General features: G+C 46.0%; 1 protein-coding gene across 1 annotated transcript; it reads left to right on the top strand.

The window, feature by feature from the left end:
* Positions 1 to 1,120: 1,120 nt before the first annotated feature.
* LOC137536708 (uncharacterized) lies at positions 1,121 to 10,446 on the top strand (the record flags this gene model as incomplete). Its single annotated transcript, XM_068258935.1, has 4 exons — positions 1,121 to 1,399; positions 2,682 to 2,879; positions 9,721 to 9,980; positions 10,071 to 10,446. Coding segments are annotated over exons 1-4 (1,113 nt in total), but the record flags the coding sequence as incomplete, so codon positions are not given.
* Positions 10,447 to 10,669: the final 223 nt, after the last annotated feature.

Below are 10,669 nucleotides of genomic sequence, written 5' to 3'. Positions count from 1 at the left end.
ACTGTCTCCTTCTCTTCCCCGGGATGAGCCGATGCAGATCGGACATTCTAAATTGTCGGAGGTAGAGAGGAGTCGGAGACTAACTGAGGGACTTTGTTTGTACTGTGCAGAGAAGGGCCATGTGGTACAGAATTGCCGCACGAAGGCGGAAAAACTCTGCCGCCTAGGTGTAGCTAGAGGTACTACCCTAGGCAAGCCTGTCTTACCTCTAAAAGAAAATCGTCTGCTGCTCCCGTGTTCTATTACCTGGGAGAATCGAGTCTTATCTACCCAGGCGTTCATAGACTCGGGCTCCGCAGCCAATTTCATAGACTCTGACTTTGCTATGAAATTGGGAGTTCCCATTGTTTCCCTAGACAGACAGATTTTTGTAACTGCAGTGGATGACTCTCCACTTCAGGGGAAACAACCTCTGTCACAGATTCCTGTATTATTATGCCAAGTGGGGGTACTTCATAAGGAACAAATACAGTTCTTTGTGCTCAAAATGGCTACTTCTACAGTGATTCTTGGTATGCCATGGCTACAACAACATTCCTCTCAGATTGAGTGGAGTTCTGGTCAGCTATTAGGCTGGTCGTCTCACTGTCATCATCATTGTCTGGAGAAAGTTGCTGTTTGTGCCACCAAGGTTCAGATGGAAGGGTTGCCCGCACATTATGATTTCCTTGACGTCTTTTGTCCCAAAGCTGCAGATAAACTTCCACCGCATAGAAGTTTTGACTGTCCTATTGAGTGCAGGTCAGGTTGTATGCCCCCTACAGGCCATTGGTATAACTTGTCTGGCCCTGAGAAACTTGCTATGCAGGAGTACATTAAAGAAAATTTGGCTAAAGGGTTCATCCGTCCTTCACAGTCTCCGGCCGGAGCGGGTTTCTTTTTTGTGCAAAAGAAGGACGGTGGGCTTCAGCCATGTATTGATTACAGAGGGTTAAACAGAATTACTGTAAAGAATCGTTATCCACTCCCTCTGATAGATGATTTGTTTTCCCAGGTTACTAATGCCAGTATCTTCTCCAAACTTGATCTCAGAGGGGCATACAACCTGGTCCGCATAAGAGAGGGTGACGAATGGAAGACAGCATTCAACACGCCCGACGGGCACTACGAATATTTGGTTATGCCCTTCGGGTTATGTAACGCTCCAGCCGTCTTCCAAGAGTTGATCAATGAGGTCTTCCGGGAGGTTTTAGGGCGGTTTGTCCTCGTTTACTTGGATGACATACTCATTTTTTCACCCACTTTAGCTGAACACAGGGAACATGTGAAGTATGTGTTAAGAAAACTGAGACAGAACTCTCTATATGCAAAACTAGAGAAATGCCTCTTTGAAGTTTCTGAAGTTCCCTTCTTGGGTTATGTCATTTCTATTGCTGGTCTCACCATGGACCCCAGTAAAGTATCTGCTGTACTGTAGTGGCCACAACCTTTGGGGTTGAAGGCACTCCAGAGGTTCCTTGAATTCGCCAACTACTATAGGAAGTTTATTAAAGGATTTTCCTCTGTGGTGTCACCCCTCACAGAACTTAATAAAAAGGCGGCAGACACTTACAATTGGTCGGCGGAAGCACATGCTGCTTTTGCAACATTGAAGGAATTGTTCTGTTCAGCTCCCATTTTGCGGCATGTTGATGTCAGTCTTCCCTTTATCGTGGAGGTGGATGCGTCTGAAGTAGGGGTTGGGGCTGTGCTGTCTCAACACTCAGGTCTTCAGGGCAGATTGCATCCGTGCGCTTTTTTTTCTCGGAAATTCTCTCCAGCCGAGAGAAATTACGATATTGGGAACTGCGAGCTCTTGGCGGTCAAACTCGCGTTTGAGGAATGGCGCCATTGGCTCGAAGGAGCAGAGCATATGATCACGGTCTATACTGACCATAAGAATTTAGAATATATCGAGGGGGCCAGGAGACTTAGTCCCCGACAAGCCCGTTGGTCCTTGTTTTTCTCGAGGTTCAGGTTTGTCATTACTTACAAACCAGGAAGTAAAAACATCAAGGCAGACGCTCTGTCTAGATGTTTTGAGCCTGAGACAGTACAACCACCAGCCCCGGAGAATATCCTGCCCAAGAAAATTGTCATAGCAGCCACTGACACATGGGAGGATTGGTTGTCTGCATTGGGTCCTTATTAAAGTAATATTCCAGAAGGGAAACCAGATGGGGTACTGTTCGTCCCTATGCATTTCCGGTTGCAGATTTTACAGTTGTTTCATGCACATAAGAATGCAGGACATCCTGGAGTGGCTAGAACGCAGGACTTGCTCGCTAGGTGTGTGTGGTGGCCGTCCCTAGTAACAGATTGTAAGGAGTTTGTCCGAGATTTTTCGGTTTGTGCCAGGAACAAACCGTTCAGACAGGCTCCGGTGGGCACACTTCAGTCTTTGCCGGTGCCTAAGCAACCGTGGACCCATTTGTCCATGGATTTCGTGGGTGAACTTCCTAGATCGGAGGGTAAAATTGTCATCTGGGTGATAGTTGACAGATTCAGCAAAATGGCTCACTTTATTCCATTGGACCACCCACCCACAGACCAATGGGAAAACCGAGAGAGTCAATCAGTCACTTGAGCAGTTCCTCAGGTGCTATGTGGCTGATGCTCAGTTGGAATGGGCAAAATTCCTGCCATATGCGGAATTCGCCCATAATCTGAAGAGTGCCTCTTCTGGTTTCTCCACCTTCCAGGTGGTCTCAGGGAGATCGCCTAAGTTCTCTCCGTTACCTGTGGTGTCCTCTTCTCTCCCTGCTATGGAAGATTGGCAGAGATCTTTCAGGGACATCTGGGCTATGGTGAAAAGAAATTTGGAAAAGGCTTTTGTGACCCAGAAAAGACATGCTGATAAGAAGCGGTCTGCAGAATGGGAATTTGTTCCTGGGGATATGGTGTGGGTTTCTACACGGCACTTAGCGTTGAAACAGCCCTCAGCCAAGCTAGGCCCTAGGTTTATAGGCCCATATCCGGTATCCAAGAAAGTTAACAATGTGACCTATGTGATCGCTCTGCCTTCCAGTATGAGATGTGGGAAGTCTTTTCATGTGTCTCTTTTGAAGCCTGCAGTGCATGTGGATTCCTCTCCCCCCCCCCCCCCCCCCCTGTAGTGATTGATGGAGAACCCGAGTATGAGATTGAGCAGATATTAGATTCTCGTAGGGTGCGCAACTCTATTCAGTATCTGGTTCACTGGAAGGGGTATGGGCCTGAGGAGAGATCTTGGGTGCCACAGCTCATCGCATGCATGCTGAGGAATTAGGCAAAGTTTTCATGAACTACACCCTGAGAAGCCGTGTGGTACGTGTCTGGAGTCCACGCCTCAAGGGGGGGTACTGTAATGAATAGTGACATGTCAGCTGCGGTGGACAGCAGTCATTGCTGGGTCCCTGCCTGCTGGTTTTTCCGCATCCCGGGCATCTAGTACGCCAAGGACGCGTGTCTCTGCTGTGCTCAGGGGCACATTAGCGCGTGCGCGTGCTCACCGTCAGGATCTTTATGCCAGGAGGAGGCGCGTCAGCTGACCGGCTGGTTGGCTGACGTCAGAGGGCACGCTCGCCGCTCCTGATTGGCCGAGGCTGGTGGGCATGCCTTGGGGGTCTCCTCCGCTTCTTAAGCCTCTCGGCTTCACTTGCAACTTGTCTGCTGTCGTGAATACTTTGTGTTAGCGCTCAGATCTTAGTCAGTTCCCTAGTGTGTTAGAACCAGCAGGAGCAGGGAATTCACACTAAGTTAGAATCGACTTGATAGCTTAATATTGTTAATTACTGTTATTATCTGTGTATGACTCTGGCTAGTTCTGACCAATCTCACTCTCAGTGATTCTGTACCTCTGCCTATCTGATCCTGTTGCCAAACCTAGCCTGATTACCGTTCTGTCTCTGTCTCCTGATTTTGTACCTCTGCCCATCTGACCTTGTTGCCAACTTTGCCTGATACTCATTTCTGCCTCTGTCTGTCCATTCTGTACCTGTCCTGTCTGTTGCCGATCTGAGCTGTCTGACCATTCTACTCTCACCAGGGACCCCCTGTCTCTGGTGAGAGGTACAGTACGGGTAGTGCCCACCAGCTCCTCTGGTGAGGTAGTGCAAATACTGCCAGTACTACTGTTACACCAATCACCACACTTAGTGTATTAAAGTGTGATTAGGTTACGTCACTTCTTAGTGGTATATTAGCATTGCTTAGCTAACACTTCAGTATCTATATATCTGTATTATTGGTGATTCTGAAGATCATCATATAATCAAGTATATATCTGTATTATAGGTGATACTGCAGATCACCTGATAATCAGAAACTCTGTTCTTACTAACACCAATCGTTACAGGTCAATAGTACTCCAAACACATGGTCAATAGTACTCCAAACACTTATATAAACGTTTATCGTTTTTGCCCCCACCGTTTGTTAGATGGTGATGGTGTTGTTAGCCCGATTTTATGAATTTCTGACAAATAAAAGTTATATTTTATGGTAATATATTGCCAATATCCTTTAAGGGGCCAATAGGGATAAGTGGCTCCCAGTGTTTTGCGTTAGCTTCCAACTGTCCAGACTCATTTATTCTGGATTGTATATTGGCTTGTTTACATATACACAAAGTTCAAAGCAATGCAAGATCCAGGACAGAACAGAGGGTTGTTAGCTAATTACCTGTATCCAGAGGAACCAAATGCAAATGTAGTTTCATTGTCATACAAACAATCACATTAGCAGCTTCTTTGAGCCAGGTGACAATAGTACACATCTGAGACAGTATTTCACAGCAGATCAAAGTCCATTTAGCAGTGTAACGATTGGTGTCAGCACGCAGAGAGAATCTGATTATTGGTGATCTGCAGAATCACCAAGAATACAGATATATACCCGATTATGGGTGATCTGCAAAATCACCAATAATACAAGTATAACTAACCTCTGGACACCTATAAAGTGTGAGTGTTTGGGTGCGAAAGTAGCTTTAATAGTTTGACCAGACCTCACCAGAGGGGCTGGTGAGGTACTAACAGTACACAGCGTGCACTAGCGTACAAGTTCCAGAAAGCTGGAGAGTACAATAACAAAGAGGCTGAATCACCCAGGAAGTGGGTGATTCGGATAGTACTGCTAGCACGAGAACACCCGAGGGGCAGGTGACCCGGACTGGACAGCAGCTTAGGATATACAATAACACTCTACTGACAGATACCCTAGGAACAGGTAATTGGGGCTTATTTACAGCCTAACAGAACGGTTCCACCAGAGAAGCTGGTGTAACTGGTACCTCACCAGTGGCGAGGGCCCACTGATGAGTAGAATCGTCAGGCAGGCAAGGTTTGGCAACAGAGAGGTAAGTATATACAAAATCGTGAGACAGGAGAGTAATCAGCAATCAGGCAGAGGTTCAGCAACAGGAAGGTATGTATCGGTATAGAATCGTGAGGCAAGAGAGTAATCGGTAATCAGGCAGAGGTTCAGCAACAGGTAGACAGAAGGGCAGAAGTACAGGATCAGAAAGCAGATTCAAAGTCAGAGGGCTAGCCAGAGTCGTACACAGGTGATCAATACAATAATAATCCTAATCTGGGTGTGAAATCCTTGGCATCAACACCCCGGATCTAATCTAGACAAGATAACAAATAACAAGAGAATAAATCCTAACTTGGTGTGAAATCCGTAGCATCAACACCAGGGAACTACCTAAGGTCTGCGCGCTCACACGCAAGTATTCATGACAACAGACAGGGAAGGAGTGAAGCCCGTAGGCTTAAGAAGCAGAGGAGACCCCACTGGCACGCCCACTCCTCTGAGCCAATAAGGAGCGGCGAAGGTCTCCTCTGACGTCAGCCGACCAGCAGGTCAGCTGACGGGCTTCCTCCCCGCATAAAGGTCCCGTCTGTGCGCACGCCCGCGCACTACGGAAATCCCCTGCATGGAAGGCTCCGTCCTCGGCGTTCTAGACGCCGCGCGGACGGATCGCCGCCTGGAGGCAGTTGCGGCGGCAGAGCTGCCCGCCGCAGCTGCTTCTACCATAACAAGCAGTTCCTGCTCTACTGTTCACAAGAGTTCACCTTCAGATGCAAATGTACTATTTCCAGGCGACGCTACAATATTTCATAGCCCCACACATGTGAAGTAGACAAACAAGATGGAGGCTACCTTAGATACTAATAAAAAAAAACGGTACCCATGTTCTGCATATTACCGTAGATATCGTCATTGTCATGGAATAGTCGTGAGAAACGCAGGTGAATCTGGAAGATTCGCCGTCGATTTTCTGATCGCTTCCTGGTTAGACTTGGGCAGCGATCAGAAAATGACATTCCTTCATTTAAAAGCGTTTTTTCTTTCCCTTGTACCAACTGGCAGGAAGCCTGGTGCCTGTGAGTTGTTAATTAGCCAGAGGTGTAAAACTCAGTTTGTCCATGCTGATCTCACACTCAGATGTTAATTAACAAACCAGAAGTCTTTTCAGAGCCAAGGGAGCTAGCCCAGCATGAAGGCAGACTTGGCGGAGCCATTCAGCCAGAGTAGGAAAGCATGGAGTTATGATCTTTAGCATGTTTTAGGAGTACCATTCATAGGAGAGATGTGAAAGTTATCTCATTCTGCTGGTCCGGATCTTGTGAATATTTTGATATTAAATTGGGGCCACTGACATAACCAGAAATCGAGGTATTCCACTATTTCGTAACCGGGCATGGAAACGCGCCCAAGTTTGTTATCATATGAACTGGCATATTCTGAGGAATATGAATCTGTGATGGTCATGTGTGTGCGGAAAGTGTAAGCCGAGATATGACAAATGTCGTATTTGGTGGGCATGGGAAACCCACCCAGGAGATTAACCTCCCCTGTCCAACCCCTGGGCTGGACCTGAGACTCCACCCAAAGATGTACATTATTCAAAAGTGTCTGCGAGGGACTCCTCCCTCAGTCCTCCAAATTCCACCTTCACGAGAGCACGCTGCTAGCCAGAGGACCATGTGGTTAGTGGCCATCTTGTCTGAACTGAACAAAGGAACTTTGCTCTTGAACTGAAACCAGGAACTTTACAAGTTTTCCCAGAATGGACATATTTCCACGAACTAAGTATTTTCTCCTTTTTTATTTTCATACTGGCTATTAATGTTTCTATAATTGTTGATTTTAATAATTTTCTGTATATATTAATTATTTATATTGCATTTTAATAAAACGACGCAAACGTCATTTTGTTGATCCAGCTACCCTGCTATTCAGCCACATAGAAACTGTACCCGGGCTTCTGAAGAGTTGCTACTATTGTCGCTAGCTAGACAGAATAGTGTGTTTAACCGTTTTTATTTGCAGGTCTAGACTTAGCCAGTCAGTGGGCTCCTCTGTCCGATGGTAACAGAGGTGCTGGCAGTTATACCCTGAAATAGTGTGTAATTTGTAATTACCGTAACTCACAGGCTCCCTTCTAGTCGGTCTGCTGCCAAAATTCCAGCGGTTTCTGCGCACCAATTGCGACCACAGCTTGCATGGTCTGTGTGTTGAAACCGATTGGAAGGCATTTTGCGGTCCGGCCACGAGGGGTCCTGTGACAGTCATCACCACATATATCCTCACACCACCCTCCTTCTCCTCTTCCTCCTTCAGGTGCAGCATCTTCAGCCGCTTTCTCCCTTGCACCTTCACAGCCACCCTCCTCCACTCCGTCTCTGCCCTTGAGCCATTCCTGCTCCTCTGCCCACAGCAGCCAGGTGTCCGTGAAGGAAATCTTTGAGCGGAAGAAGCCAGTTTCTGCCAGTCAGTCACCCCCTTCCCGGCGTCTGACAGCTGGCGTGGCAGAACTGTCAGCTCGCCAGCTGTTACCATACAAGCTGGTGGACTCTGAGGCCTTCCATAAATTTGTGGCCATTGGGACACCGCAGTGGAAGATACCAGGCCGCAATTATTTCAATAAAAAGGCGATACCCAAACTGTACTGTGAAGTTGAGAGGCAAGTGGTGTCATCTCTGGCACACAGTGTTGGGTCAAGGGTCCACCTGACCACAGATGCCTGGTCTGCCAAGCATGGTCAGGGCCGCTACATTACATACATAGCCCATTGGGTCAACCTGGTGACCGATGGCAAGCAGGGAGTACACGGCTGTGCAGCGGACCAACTTGTGACACCTCCACGGCTTGCAGGCAGGCCTCCTGCCACCTCCTCTCCTCCTGCTTCATCCTCTTCGCTGTCGTCCTCCTCCTTGGCTGAGTGGCAGTTCAACTCTACTGGTGCTGCGATCTCCTCTCCAGCTACACAGCCCCAGCTCCCCAGGGCCTATGCTGCATGCCAGGTACGATGGTGTCACGCCATCTTAGACATGTCTTGCCTCAAAGCGGAGAGTCACACTGGACCAGCTCTCCTGGCTGCTCTTAACAAACAGGTGGATCAGTGGCTGACCAGCTGGAGATCGGCAACGTGGTGAGTGACAACAGCAGCAATCTCCTTTCCGCTTTGAATTTGGGAAAGCTGACACATGTACCCTGCATGGCACATGTGCTGAATCTAGTCACTCAAAGATTTGTGTCAAAGTACCCAGGCTTAGAGGACGTCCTAAAGCAGGCCAGGAAGTTGTGTGGGCATTTCCAGCGGTCTTACACGGCCATGGCACTCTTTGCGGACATTCAGCGGAGAAACAACTTGCCGGTGAGACGCTTGATATGTGATAGCCCGACTCACTGGAATTCGACCCTGGTCATGTTCTCTCACCTGCTAGAACAGGAGAAAGCTGTCACCCAGTACCTCTACAATTTCAGTAGGACACAATCTGGGGAGATGAGGATGTTCTGGCCCCCAAACTGGACACTGATGCGAAATGCAAGCAGGCTCATGCGGCCGTTTGAGGAGGTGACCAACCTGGGGAGTCGCAGTGAAGGCACCATCGGTGACTTGATCCTGCACCGGGTGGATCAAGCTGTGGAGGAGCGTGAAGAGGAACAGTTGTGGGAGCAATTTACATCAGAATCAGATGTTTCCTCAACACCTGCGGCAGTACAGAGGGGGGAGGAGGAGGAGGAAGAGTCATGTGGGGAAGAGGAGTCAGACTCGGATGATGAGGAAGGTATTTCATTGGATGAGGCGGCGGCAGAAGAACAACCGCAACAGGCGTCGCAGGGGGCTTGTGCTGCTCAACATTCCCGTGGTATTGTTCGTGGCTGGGGGAGGAGGAGGACTTACCTGACATCACTGAGGAAGAGCAAGAGGAGATGGATAGTACGTCTGCATCCAACTTTGTGCAGATGTCGTCTTTCATGCTGTCCAGCCTGTTGAGGGACCCCCGTATAAAAAAACTCAAGGTGAATGACCTGTACTGGGTGGCCACGCTACTAGACCCTTGGTATAGGCACAAAGTGGCGGAGATGTTACCAACTCACCAGAAGGCAGAAATAATGCAGCACATGCAGAACAAGCTGTCAACCAGTGATGCTCGGATACCCCTTTTTATTATTCGAGTTTGGTCGAATTCGAATAGTAAATTATTCGAGTTCGGTCGAATATTCGAGTCGAATATTTTTTACTATTCGATTCGACCTCGGAATTCGAGCTCACTATTCGAGTCGGTATTCGAGCTCATTATTCGAGCTGACTATTCGAATTGGCCTTAAATAGCTTCCAACACTTGTTTTGGGGGTGAATGATGCAAAAAACATCTTTTTTTCCAAGTAACAACAGCAAGTGATTATGTGGGGATGTTCCTTTAAAAAAAAAAAAAGGTGGAAAGAGAAGTTGTGTCCAAAATTCTGTTTAGTACTGTATATACTTATTCTTCTTCTTCTTCTTTATCTTCTATATCTTCTTCTTCTTCTTCATCTTCATCTTCTTCTTCATCTTCTTTTTCTATATCTTCTTTTTCTATATCTTCTTCTTCTTCTTCTTCTTCTTCTTCTTCTTTTTCTTCTATATCTTCTTCTTCTTCTTCTTCTTTTTCTTCTATATCATCTTCTTCTTCTTCTTCTTCTTCTTCTTCTTCTTCTTCTTCTTCTTCTTCTTCTTCTTCTTCTTTTTCTATATCTTCTTCTTTTTCTATATCTTCTTCTTCTTTTTCTATATCTTCTTCTTCTTTTTCTATATCTTCTTCTTCTTTTTCTATATCTTCTTCTTCTTCTTCTTCTTCTTCTTCTTCTTCTTCTTCTTTTTCTTCTTTTTCTATATCTTCATCTTCTTCTTCTTTTTCTATATCTTCATCTTCTTCTTCTTCTTCTTCTTTTTCTATATCTTCATCTTCTTCTTCTTCTTCTTTTTCTATATCATCTTCTTCTTCTTCTTCTTCTTCTTTTTCTATATCTTCTTCTTCTTCTTCTTCTTCTTCTTCTTTTTCTATATCTTCTTCTTCTTCTTCTTCTTCTATATCTTCTTCTTCTTCTTCTTCTTCTTCTTCTTCTTCTTCTTCTTCTTTTTCTATATCTTCTTCTTCTTCTTCTATATCTTCTTCTGCTTCTTCTTCTTCTTCTTCTTCTTCTTCTTCTTTTTCTATATCTTCTTCTTCTTCTTCTTCTTTTTCTATATCTTCTTCTTCTTCTTCTTCTTCTTTTTCTATATCATCTTCTTCTTCTTCTTCTTCTTCTTTTTCTATTTCTTCTTTTTCTATTTCTTCTTCTTTTTCTATTTCTTCTTCTTTTTCTATTTCTTCTTCTTTTTCTATTTCTTCTTCTTTTTCTATTTCTTCTTCTTTTTCTATATCTTCTTCTT

Source organism: Hyperolius riggenbachi, chromosome 10 (genome assembly GCF_040937935.1).
Source record: "Hyperolius riggenbachi isolate aHypRig1 chromosome 10, aHypRig1.pri, whole genome shotgun sequence".
Lineage (NCBI taxonomy): Eukaryota > Metazoa > Chordata > Amphibia > Anura > Hyperoliidae > Hyperolius > Hyperolius riggenbachi.
This window is presented reverse-complemented; position numbering and strand designations above follow the sequence as displayed.